This window comes from Borostomias antarcticus (genome assembly GCF_949987555.1).
Source record: "Borostomias antarcticus genome assembly, chromosome: 10".
In the NCBI taxonomy this organism is placed as follows: domain Eukaryota; kingdom Metazoa; phylum Chordata; class Actinopteri; order Stomiiformes; family Stomiidae; genus Borostomias; species Borostomias antarcticus.
This window is the reverse complement of record NC_140243.1, coordinates 7,699,423-7,711,922: the sequence shown is the minus strand read 5'-3', so window position 1 is coordinate 7,711,922 and position 12,500 is coordinate 7,699,423. Positions and strand designations below refer to the sequence as shown.

At 53.0% G+C, this 12,500-nt stretch overlaps 1 protein-coding gene across 1 annotated transcript in view; it reads left to right on the top strand.

Moving 5' to 3' along the window:
• The window catches only part of crocc2 (ciliary rootlet coiled-coil, rootletin family member 2), a gene marked incomplete at both ends in the record, with an annotated part of 38,116 nt that overhangs the window by 9,577 nt on the left and 16,039 nt on the right, over positions 1–12,500 (top strand). Inside the window, 13 exons of the mRNA XM_084443932.1 lie at positions 4,008–4,169; positions 4,342–4,425; positions 4,824–4,930; positions 6,331–6,475; positions 7,117–7,223; positions 7,791–7,997; positions 8,689–8,785; positions 9,035–9,124; positions 9,281–9,421; positions 9,894–10,093; positions 10,205–10,387; positions 11,787–11,931; positions 12,373–12,500. The exon at positions 12,373–12,500 is cut by the window's right edge and continues 19 nt beyond it. Of these exons, the coding sequence (XP_084300058.1) occupies positions 4,008–4,169; positions 4,342–4,425; positions 4,824–4,930; positions 6,331–6,475; positions 7,117–7,223; positions 7,791–7,997; positions 8,689–8,785; positions 9,035–9,124; positions 9,281–9,421; positions 9,894–10,093; positions 10,205–10,387; positions 11,787–11,931; positions 12,373–12,500 (1,796 nt within the window). The remainder of the gene's footprint in view (positions 1–4,007; positions 4,170–4,341; positions 4,426–4,823; positions 4,931–6,330; positions 6,476–7,116; positions 7,224–7,790; positions 7,998–8,688; positions 8,786–9,034; positions 9,125–9,280; positions 9,422–9,893; positions 10,094–10,204; positions 10,388–11,786; positions 11,932–12,372) is intronic.

The window sequence follows — 12,500 nt, the reverse complement described above, 5'->3', positions numbered from 1 at the left end:
GCTTGTTGGCAGATGAATCAAAGGACTGTTGTTCCTTGATGTTGTTTGAAATATTTATCAAATGAGACAATACGAGGAGTGGCACAAATCATAAATATCAAGTAATATAAAAAGCTTAATGCAAAACACATTTTAAAAGGCCGAAAAGCTTCTCACATCTCACACACAAGCAGGACCCGTGGAACTGATACCAGGGAGAAAAGGAAAAAAGATCTATACAGGCTGAATGGAGGTATAAAAACATGCCCAGGAAGTCTGCTTTTTTTTGTATAAATTGCATGTTGACCATTATTGCAAATAACGGCAGTAGGCGACCTCAAAGAGCAGGCCTTCGTAGGCCTGTGCTCAGCCCTCTTTAGGGGCCCACAGGGGTTGCTGGGAGTGAGTGTACGCCAAGGCAGGTCATAAACAGCCAGCGTGCACAGTGTGCTCTCTCCTGGGGCCCTGTGGGCCCTCTAAGCCCCCTAAGTTAGGGAGGGGGGCGGGCGGGGGTCACTCGCCTGCCTGTCTCTTCTTCGCCCTTTTACAGGCACTAATGAACGAGTGTGTGTGTTGTGAAGAACAAGTCCAGGCTTGCCTTGGTAACGGTGGCGACAACATTTAATGATGTGCGGAGAGCGAGGGTGGAGACGGTGGCGCTGGCATAGGGGAGGAGCTGGGACATGGAGCGATCGTGGCGATGACATAGGGGGGGTCAGAGAAGGGGAGCAGGGCAGGGTGGAAATGGTGGAGGTGATGTAGGTTAGAGAAGGGGAGCAGGACAGCATAGAGATGGTGGTGGTGATGTAGGTTAGAAGGGGAGTAGACAGGGTGGAGATGGCGGTGGAGGTGATGTAAGTTAGAAGGGGAGTAGACAGGGTGGAGATGGTGGTGGTGATGTAGGTTAGAAGGGGAGTAGACGGGGTGGAGATGGCGGTGGAGGTGATGTAGGTTAGAAGGGGAGTAGACAGGGTGGAGATGGTGGAGGTGATGTAGGTTAGAAGGGGAGTAGACAGGGTGGAGATGGCGGTGGAGGTGATGTAGGTTAGAAGGGGAGTAGACAGGGTGGAGATGGTGGAGGTGATGTAGGTTACAAGGGGAGTAGACGGGGTGGAGATGGTGGAGGTGATGTAGGTTAGAAGGGGAGTAGACAGGGTGGAGATGGTGGAGGTGATGTAGGTTAGAAGGGGAGTAGACAGGGTGGAGATGGTGGAGGTGATGTAGGTTAGAAGGGGAGTAAACAGGTTGGATATGGTGGAGGTGATATAGGTTAGAAGGGGAGCAGGACAGGGTGGAGATGGTGGTGGCGTAGAGGAGGTTAGAGAAGGGGAGGTGGGGGGGGGCGGGCGTTCCTCTAATCTCCGCAGCAGGCTGTCAGGGCGCCCTCTCTGGGGCTTCCTCTACCGAGCATGGCTAATCCAGCGCAGCCCCCGGCCGTCCTGCTTTACAGCCGACTGGGGAGCGGCCGTAAAACAAACCGCCTCTCCCCCTCCCCTGACACTGGGGCAGGGCGCGGTCCCTGGCAGCAAGCCCGCATGTCGGACGCACGGAGGGAAGCGCACATGTGTCCGGCTGCGAGCAGAGGGGCCGGGAGGATTGACCCAGGGTCACCTGGTCGCTGAGTGCAGAGACAGTCAGCCCAGGCCCGAAGGACATGGGTTGGGGGGTGGGTGGGTGGGTGCTGGTAGGGGGCGGTGGGGGTTGTTGGGCTCTGCTCTCTCCTGTCTCTCCTGTTTCCCCAGAGGGGCAGTTGGTGATGGAAGTGGCCTGACAGGTGTGTTATACTTGTGCACAGACAGGTAGTCAGGCACATACACGCTCACACACGATCACGATCACGATCACGATCACGATCACGCGCACACACACACACACACACACACACACACACACACACACACACACACACACACACACCTACAGTACGTGTACTTCTAGTTCTTTACCTTAGAACAAAAACACCCAAGATAATATCACGCTTGGATCGTTAAGCCACCCAGTATGTATTGTAACAAGCCACCTGGTTTGCGTGGTTACAGTACAGTAGCATGTTGACTCTGTGATGCACGTTACCTGGCCGTGTGTATCCCCTGGAAGCCAAAACTCACAGAGTTCATTGGGTTCAAATATTCAGGTTGAAAGTGAGGAAAAAAAAGTGAAAGGCATGGTTGCAATCCAGGGTTTCAGAGCCGAGTCAGCGATATGCTATTGCCCTCGCGGAGGTGTGCACTGATGGATTCCTTCAGTGGAACGGGTCTTATCGGTGTCAAATATGTGGAGATTACTCAAGCTATCAAATAGGTTCCTTGTGGAAGAGAGAGAGAGGGTGGGGGTGATCTCATGAGAAAAGAAATCCACAGGCATTTTTTTTTTTTTTAAAGCAAAATTGTAATAGATGTGAACACACCATCTGGTGGCAGTAAAATCCTCTGCTCTGGTCTAGATTCCTTCAAACACATCAAACACATACAGTAGAGCTTGTGTTCTCTGCTCCACAATATTCTGTTATACTCAGTCCCACTGCTTCTCATAGATACTGTACATACCATTTCTTTCTCTTTGATAGTTAACCCAGTACAGTGGCCTTTATCCCGTCTGTACCGTGTTAACAGATCTAGTCTTTCTCCCCAAACTGGAACAGTATCAAGTACCACTGTGAAATGCCAGTGAAAGTAAAATGTGCTCAGATTCTATCATAAACCTCCCCTGAAGTTGCCAGCGTGTGTTCATGTTGCGCCTTAAAAGCGGGCCATTGCAATTGTAAGCATAATTGCCATAATTGTGCCAGAATACTTGAAAAGATGCATAATCAATAGCGCTGCGCGCACACACAGATGTTTCCAGAAGTCCTTTTAAACACAGCTGGCTCTGCGCTGTGCGCCTGGAGCCCTCCGCCCTGGCCGTCCCCCCCCCCCCCCCCCCCCTCCCTCCCCTCCCCTCTTCTCCCAGTCCCTAAAGCTGTCACCTCAACAATGGGCAGTAAAACAACTCCTCGTGTTCTCCAGGGGCTCTAACACGCACACAAAAAACACAGTCCAAACACAAAACCGGGTGCAGGCTCGCTCCCCTTTTTTCGCAGTTCGTAGCATAAAACTTTTCAAACAGGCGTTTTGAAAACGTGTTAATAATGTTGGTGAAGCCCCTGGCTCCAGTGTTGAACAGTGAGACTATTGTCCTCCTGGCCTCCTCGGCAGCCTGCTGCCGCTGCCGCTGCTACTGCTGCTGGAGAGATGAGAGAGGGGGGGGTGGGGGGGTAGGACGGGGCGGGAGGCGTGGGGGGGTGGGGGGTGGGGGGGGGTGAGGGAGGCAGGAAGGGAGGGATGGGGAGGAGGGGGGGAGGAGGTACTTGAGTGGTGGTTCAGGGAGTTCTCTCCTTTTAAATGTGAAGTGGTGCGAAGTGGAGCAGAGAGAGAGACAGAGAGAGAGAGACAGAGAGAGAGAGAGAGAGAGAGAGACAGGGATAGTGTGTTCCTGTTGTATTGCCGCTGTGCTGTGGGGGCCATGTGGTTCTTGTTAGTGAGGACAGGGTGTCTGGCAGCGGCAGGGGGAGTGGATGGGGGTGCTGGGGGACTAGGGGTTGTGTGAGGTGGGGAGGTTACAGGACATTTGGATCTCAGATACAGGAGAAGAGAGGTGGGATCCTGAAAGGAGAAAAAGAAGTCAACAACAAACAACAACACATCAACACAACAACAACACATCTTCAGATTCAGAGGCTTTCATGCTACGTTTTGCAGGGGTTGGAATCATCGGCTGACATACGCGCACCCTCATGCAGTCACACACAACCATTCACTCTCATGCAAACGTCTGTGTATTAAAGTAACAACATTAACAGTAAAATCCTCATTATTGATTATCATCTCTGACATGCCATTATTTTTGATGGCCATCAGCCGGCATTAATTAAACCTGACCTTACTGTGCATGATCACGATGCCGGCATTGTGTCAGGAGGAGCGCAGCTCAGACGATACCTGGCCGTGCTTTGCTGTTAAGAGGTCAGATGTTTCCCTCCTCCCGCACAGCTGGAGCAGATGCTGATGCTGCAGTCCTCCGCCGACTCGGATCAGGAGCGTGCTGAGCACCTGCGTCTCCAGAGTGAGGAGCGCGCCTACAGGCTTAAGCTGCAGGCCTACCAGGAGAGCCAGCAGAGGCAGGCCCAGCTGGTTCAGAAGCTGCAGACCAAGGTACAGAGTTCAGCTGGAAACTAAATCAGTAGCATTTAAAAAAAAAAAAAAAAAAAGGTTAATAATAAATAAATAAAAACATATTCCAGGAGAAGGTAACCTATAGAACTACCTGTAAACTAATTACAGTAGTCAACATGTGATTGAAGTTTAATTGTGTGTTTTGTACCAGGTGCTTCAGTATAAGAAGAGGTGTGGAGAGCTGGAGGAGCAGGTGCTGGAGAAAAGCTCAGAGTCAGACAAGCTGAGACTGTCGGTAAGTAAGATACTGCTTCAGGACATCCGTCTTTAATACTCACTCAGTACAAACAGGTTCATCTTTAATGCTCACTCAGTACAAAACAGATGAATCTGTAATACTCACTCAGTACAAACAGGTTCATCTGTAATACTCACTCAGTACAAAACAGATTAATCTTTAATACTCAGTGCAAAACAGATTAATCTGTAATACTCACTCAGTACAAACAGCACTGACATGGCTAGTCTGACTAGTCCCTGTCAGGTGTCTCAGTCAGTCAGTCAGTCAGTCAGTCAGTCAGTCAGTCAGTCAGTCAGTCAGTCAGTCAGTCAGTCAGTCAGTCAGACAGTCAGTCAGTCAGTCAGTCAGTCAGTCAGTCAGTCAGTCAGTCAGTCTGTGGTGTTTGTCTCCAGCTACAGGCCCACCTGGACTCCTCATCCCTCCGGCTGCAGCGGACAGAGCAGGACCTGAGCTCGGCGGTCCACAGCAAGCAGGGGCTCCTGGAGGAGGAGCAGCACAGGTGGGCAGAATGGGTAGCCAGCGCTGCCATGGCTACGGAGGAACCTCCACTGGGCCTGGCCTGACCAGCAACATAAAAGGAAATAATGTGAAAAAAAATCTCAAACAATCTGTTAACCCTCACCAGCAAATGGGATCGGAGGCTCTTTTTGGATCACATTCAGAGCACCAAGCAATAAATTGAGGGGATTGGGAACGATAAGCCTGTTAGAACTTTGCTTCTGTTTCTCTTTTTCGAGAAAAAAAAAAAAAAAGCAAGACCGAAGTGTTTCTGAGAAATGCGCCCGGAGAGAACTCCCGGTGGATCTCTCGGCTTTCCCGGCTGTTTTCCCATGCCCGGGCTGGCCGGGAAGAGGAGACTGGAGGTGGGAAGGAGGGGGGGGGGGGGGGGGGGTGTGGTGCCTGGCCGTGCTAGATGCTCTCAGCATCCAATTTGTCAGAGTTAATTAGCAAGGCCTCGTTGGCTCTCCCCGCCAAAGACCTTTAACTGTGCCTCACACTGAGCCGGCCGACCTCCGCACCTGACGCCAGCCTGTAAAACGGCCAGAGATTTATGGAGCGCGCGGAGCTCTAATTGAAATGGTCGTGGCAGGAGCCAGGGCCCCCGTCCCTTTTTACGGCCTCGGCGCGGAGCCGCGACGCGGGTCTCGCCGCGTGTGGAGTTACCGAGCGGTGGCTCCTTCCTCTGGTGACTCTGTCGAGAGCCTCACCTAGAGACGGGCTCCACAACACTCTAGAATTAATCGCCCGCTGTCCGGGTTCCATTGGGAAAAGTGAGTTCGGCTACCTCCCCTCCATTCCCAAATCCCCTTTAAGAAGACTGTCTTAAAGGCAGGGGCTGCTTTGGCTCCCCTCGCAGCAGATATCTGAGAAACATGAGTTGGCAGGGTGCACCATGACAGGGTGTGTGGAGCGTGAGAATGATGTAAACATTTCTGTAAATGACTCTACAAGCAAATCTGGTTGAAATTAGGACAGAGTTGACATGGACTTTATAAAACTGTCACACACGCTCAGCGTGTAAGCGTGGCTGGCAGGGGTGGATCTGAGGCAGGGGTTTATACGGCTGTAAATGTAGGAGTGATATAGTGGCCATGCGATTGATGGAGTTTGGGCGTGGGGGCTGTGTGTGTGTGTGTGAGAGAGAGAGAGAAAGAGAGAGAGAGAGAGTATGTGTGTGTTCGTATTCGTGCATGTGTGTGTGTTCGTATTTGTACATGTGTATGTTTGTACATGTATATGTTTGTGCATGTGTGCACGTTTGTGTGTTTGTACATGTGTACAGTACTGTATGTGCATATTTCGTGCACGTGTGTGTGTGTGTGTGTGTGTGTGTGTGGTTGACAGTCAAGGGTGCCAGCTCTAACGAGGGCCTGTGCCCCCCCCCCCCCTTCTCTCCAGGTGTGCCAGCCTCAGCCACGTCAACGCCCTCCTGCGGACACAGCTGGAGCAGGCTGGCACTGCCAACCAGGACCTGACTGAGAGCCTGCACAGGGCGCGCCAACAAGCCCAACAGAGGGACAGCCGTCTGCGGAGAGACCAGGAGGTGAGAGAGGGAACATGGGAGATCTGTGTGTGTGTGTGTGTGTGTGTGTGTGTGTGTGGTGGGCAGGGGGAATAAGACTGCAAACAAAACAAAACACAAGTTATCCTCTCTCTGCACTCAGATTGTGTAACGTTCTGTCCTGTAGAGTTCACATGGGGTGGGAATTCCATTCATAACCCCATTTCGTCGATTCATTCTCATTCTTTGTTCATTTCATTGTTATGATTTTCGAGCTGTTGTTTCCTGTGAAAACATTCCAGCTGTTGAAAAATGAGGGAGACATTTTCGAACTGTGCAAAATAATCTGGCAAGATGAAGGAATTCACACTGTAAATGGCTACATCTGTTGATACAGCGAATGCCAATAGTTTGTATGTGTTACTCTGTGTGTGTGTGTGTGTGTGTGTGTGTGTGTGTGTGTGCTTGTGCGCGTGAGTTTGTGTGTGTGTGTTTGTGTGTGTGTGTGTGTGAGTCCATCCGTCTGTCTTCTGTCTCTGTTGGGGATCACAGCATAGCATGAGGCACCACAGTGTGTAGATGGTGTCTGCTGTTCACGGACCTCCTCCCACAGCGAATCTGGAGGACAACAACCACCCCCACCCCCCAGCCTGACCCCCTCTGTGCCCTGTCCCCCCCCCCAGACATGTGCCTCCCGGCTGGGTCGTGAGCAGGCCCGTGTGAGGGGTCTGTGGCGCCAGGCGGCCTCCCTGCGGAGCACTTTCACCCAGCTGAGGGCTTTCACTGACAGGTGAGTGTGGCTCACAGCCATGGGACCCCCCCCTCCGGGAACTCTGGGATCACACGAGTGTCCCACCCCTCCTCTGCCCCTCCCCCCTCCCTCGGCCCCCCCCCGCCCACCACCACCACCACCGACACCCTATCATCTATCCCTGCCCGGGATCAAAGTGGAGGGGGCTCAGTGCTTCCTCACTGGGGGGACGGATGATTTGAGGTGCCCCTGGTCTGTGCCGGACTCATCCATCAGGATAGAGCTGGATGCTGAAGCCTTTTGGCTTATGTCATGTTGCAACCACTGGGAACATGGCTGAGTTATTTGGTGTAATGAGGATTACTCAGCGCACAGACAGTCATCCTCTTGTTGGAGGCTCTAACTCAAACAGGACACAGTTCAAAGTGAGCCCTGATTTGGAGCTTAATGGTTACAAGCATCCATCTTGTTCAAAAACCACAGGGCCCTATTCCTAGTGAAGCACATTGCTCACTCACAACAACTGCAAAACTACGAACAAGGTTCCTGAGTTGTGTGTCGTGTGTTAACCGCGACACCCGTGTCTGTTGTCTCTGGCGACCACAGGAGTCTCTCTGACATGCGCGGAGAGTGCGTGAGCACCGGTCGGCTTCTGCACGCCGCCTGTCTGAATCTGGAGGCCAGCGTGACGCACCAGAGCGCCTCCAGTGGTCTGGAGGTGTCAGAGCTGGAGAGGCAGCTGAAGGACAAGCTGAAAGAGGCTATGCAGCTCCAAGGACGCTGGGATGCTGAGAAAGTCGAGCTGAACTCCAGGTTGGTTCAGATTCATCTTCAAATTCAGATGCCTCCATGTCTGCTGATGACATTACATGAAATTACAGTCATTTAGCAGACGCTTTTATCCAAAGCGATGAACAGCAGAATGTCTTTGAACGGTAGAATGTCTTTGAATGGCAGGTGGAAAGGTAACCTCCATCACGATTTACCTTTGATAGGGGATCTCTGAGTTTAAATCACATGATACGGGGCTTGACATACGTTTTCTTTGCTCTGAACTTGTACTGTAAAGCCACCTTGGTGATCCTATCAGGAAAGACCAGGCTTTTGTATCATCTGTAAAATTATAACGTTCTCTGTTCTCCAGCCAAAAGACCTCAAGAATTTCACAATGCAGCCGGCAACAAATCAATGTGTTCAGGGCCTCAATCGGCTTTTGATCTCGTGCGATGCCAAATCCCAATCACTCTACTTAGAGATTCCACCCCTTCACAGGGAACATACTCGGGTTTAGAGTTTCCTTTTCAAGCGAAGGATTTTTCCATCACCATGGAATACCTCAGAAAGTTGTCGTGAGTTCCTTTTGACCTTTGAAAAGAGTGTGTGTGTGTGTGTGTGTGTGTGTGTGTGTGTGTGTGTGCGCACGCTCGCGTATGCCTGCATGCGTGCGTGTGTGTGTGCACGTGTGTGCGTGCATGCCTTTGTGTCTGTGTGTGTGTGTGTGTAGGATCCTGGAGCTGACAGACATGGTGAAGCATCTGAGAACCCAGAGCAGTGAGAAGGATGCCGGCCTGGCCGCCATGCAGAGCAGTCTGGACAGGATGGTGGGCGCCCGGGGAACAGGGATGGGGGGTGGGGGGGTGGCGATGTGGGGGTGGCAGAGGGCAGGGGGTGACAAGGGTTAAAAGGGTGGGCGGGGGGGAGGTTGTAGTCCCGTCGTCTGGACCACTAGCTGTTGATAAACTCCACCACTTCCTCGTCTGGGACGCTGTGGTCTGGTGTATGTCAGGGCTGGTCTGCGGGCGGCATTTTTGACCCCCCCCCCCCTCCACCCCCGCTGGTTTCCTGCGCAGGAGGTGGGCCGAGTCGAGGAGGGGGCTGAGATGGACGCTCTGCGCTCGGAGGTGGAGGGCTTGCAGCGGACCCTTCGTGCCGTCGCCCAGGTCAGAGCGTCACCCGGGCAGACCGCTCTGTCTGACCCTGCCTGACACTGAGCCAGCGTGCGGGACAATCAGGGTGTTGCACCTCCCTGTGTCCTACCGAGTGTACTCTATCTCCTACTCTCTCTCTCTCTCTCTCTCTCTCTCTCCCTCTCTTAGTTGGTTGGCGGTGATGCTGACAGCAGCAGCTCGGATGGTCTTCCCTCCTCCTCCTCCTCCTCCTCCCCTTCCTCTCCCCTGAGGAACAGCACACTGACGGCGGTCCAGAAGGCCCTTTCCCAGCATCACATGCAGACACAGGTCAGGCACACTGCCGGCCTTGAAGCCTGGCTCTCATACGCAGCACAAGACTGGTATGCTAACCACAGCACAACCCCTATCAGACCCGTTAATAACACAACCCGTATCAGACCCATTAATAACACAACCCGTATCAGACCCGTTAATAACACAACCCCTATCAGACCTGTCAATAACACAACCCCTATCAGACCTGTCAATAACACAACCCCTATCATACCTGTCACTATCAGACCTGTCAATAACACAACCCCTATCATACCTGTCACTATCAGACCTGTCAATAACACAACCCCTATCATACCTGTCACTATCAGACCTGTCAATGACTCAATCGCTTTCCAAATGGTGTGCTTGAACTCATCGTGTGTGAGACCACCACGGTACAGCCAGTCTCCGGGTAGCGGACAGAAAGGGGCTGTTACTTTAACAGTGCAGTCCTCCCTCCTCTCCCCCCCGTGTCCCCACCCAGGACCTGCGGAGCCGTCTGGAGGGTTCCCTGGAGCAGGCGGAGGCCCTGAGGAGACACCTGCGGGAGGGGGAGGAGGAGAGGAAGGAGCTGGAGCTCAGGCTGCAGGAGCAGAGGAGGGAGAGCCAGCGGGGGGAGAAGGCCCTGGAGGAGAGCCAGAGGGACGGCCACAGGTGCCGCACCTCGCTGGACGTCGTCACCGGGTAAACAGGCGGCCACGGAGAGCTGAGTTTCACACCGCTTGTATGGGGTATTGAGTTCAAAACTCTCTCTCTCTCTCTCTTACACACACACACACACACACCGTGTTGCAGTGAGAAGGGGAGCCTAGAGAAGGGGGTGTCGGACCTGCAGCAGGAGGCGGAGTCGCGGCGGGCGGAGTTGGAGGCGCTGCGTTCCGCAGACGCGGACCTCCAGAGGCAGCGAGATCTGCTGAGGCAGCAGAGGGAGGACCTGGAGAGGCAGCTGGCACGGCAGCGCACCGAGGCCCAGAGAGGGTGAGAGCACGCCCAGCCCTAAGACCCGGTCCTAGTCCCAGATCCAGACCCGGTCCCAGCCTCAGTCCCCAGTCCCAGCCCTAGGCCTGGTCCGAGTCCACGCCCCAGCCTCAGTTCCAGCTCCAGCTCCAGCTCCAGTCCCAGTCCCAGTCCCAGTCCCAGCCCAAGCCCAAGCCCAAGCCCAAGCCCAAGCCCAAGCCCAAGCCCAAGCCCAAGCCCCAGTTACAGTTACAGTCCATGCCCAAGTCCCAGTCCCAGTCCTATCCTCAGCCCCAGGTCCAGCTCCAGTCCCAGTCCCAGTCCCAATCCCAGTCCCCGCCCCAGTCTCCGCCCCAGGCCCCACCCCAGGCCCCGCCCCAGCTCCAGCCCCAGCCTCATCCCTTGCCCCTGACCTCAGCCCCGGCCCCATCACCCCTGCTTGTTTCCAATCTATCTGTTTGTTTGGAGTTCAGATCAGGACCACATGTCATTCTCAGAGCAGCGCTGCACCCAGATGACACTGGCATGAAAATGTAAATGATTTACATTACATTACTACTATTACGAGAGAAAGTGACTTGTTTTCTCTCCCCTCTCATGAGACTGTTCCCTTCAACGCAGAAATGTGATTACCCCGTACGAGAGCAGGGCATGCGATCCTCAGGCTGAGGCCATGCGGTGGACTTGTTGACCTTCGGGGTTTCAGCATTTATCCGTCTCTCTGAGTGGGAATAAATGACTGCTTAGGGTGTGTGTGTGTGTGTGTGAGAGTGTGAGAGAGTGTGAGTGTGTGTGTGTGTGAGTGTGTGTGTGTGTGTGTGTGGGTGGGTGTGTGTGTGAGAGAGAGAGAGAGAGAGAGAGAGAGAGAGAGAGAGAGTGTGTGTGTCTGTGTGTGTGTGTGTGTGTGTGTGTGTGTGTGTGTGTGTGTGTGTGAGTGTGTATGGGAGAGAGAGAAAGAGAGAGAGAGAGTGTGTGTCTGTGTGTGTGTTTTGAGAGAGAGAGAGAGAGAGAGAGAGAGAGAGAGAGAGAGAAAGAGATTCTGTGTCGTGTTACATTACAGTCATTACATTACAGTCATTTAGCAGACGCTTTTATCCAAAGCGACTAACAATAATTGCATTTAACGTAGGAAAAGCCAATGTACTACTACTTGCCAGAACTCACAAGTGCATATTCTTTCTAAAACAAGTGACTAAGAGCATAATCTAGTGCCGAAGGCAAAGTGCAAGAATAGCAATCTAAAGTACAGTGCAATACAATACAATACAATACAATACAATACAATACAATACAATACAATACAATAAGTGCTTAGGAGGGAGGATTGTTGTAGTACTTCTTAAAGAGAGTTTTGAGCCTGCGACAAAAGATGGGCAGCGACTCTGCTGTCCTGACATCATTCTGTGTGTGTGAATGTCAGTCAGAGGAGTCTGGAGCAGCTGGAAGGGAAGCACTCGGAGCTGCGCAGGGAGCTGGTCACGGCGAAGGAGGCGCTGAGTCAGGTCACCCTGCAGAAGGAGGTGCTGGAGGACGACAAGGCCAGCCTCGCCCTGGCTCTCAGCAAGGTGTGGCCCCGCCCCCTTGCACCCAGCACCTGCACTCACACACAAAAACAGAGCACTATGTGTAACCGTTTGTGCCTGTAGCACAAGTCTCCCAGAGAGAAAGCGGAGTCCGACGGCCTCTATGGTCTCGGTGGCCCTGTTGGCTCAGGCACAGATGGCTCAAGTCTGCTACACTTTATTTTGAAGGGCTTTGAGGGTCTGCAAATGCTCAACTGTTTTTACTATCAACAAGCTATAAACTGCAACTTTTGATATGAAACAACTGGTGGTTGTTGGTTATTTGGGCATCTGGGCCCCTTAAAATAAAGTGCTACCCGATGATAGTTGACCGTGTCTATGCCCTGCTATGACCCATGGTCGCAAGCTGCTCCCGCTGAAGGTCATGGTAGTTTCCGCCCCCCCCACCGGAACATGTTGTTACCTGGTGTCCGTTCCCTGTAGATGGAGGCCCAGAGTGCCGAACAGGAGCTGAGCCTCACCAAGCTGCAGAGCCAGGAGGCCGGCCTGCGGGACTCGCTGGCCAAGATGGCGGCCCTGAGCGAGGGCTTGGCCAGCGACAAGGTGGAGCT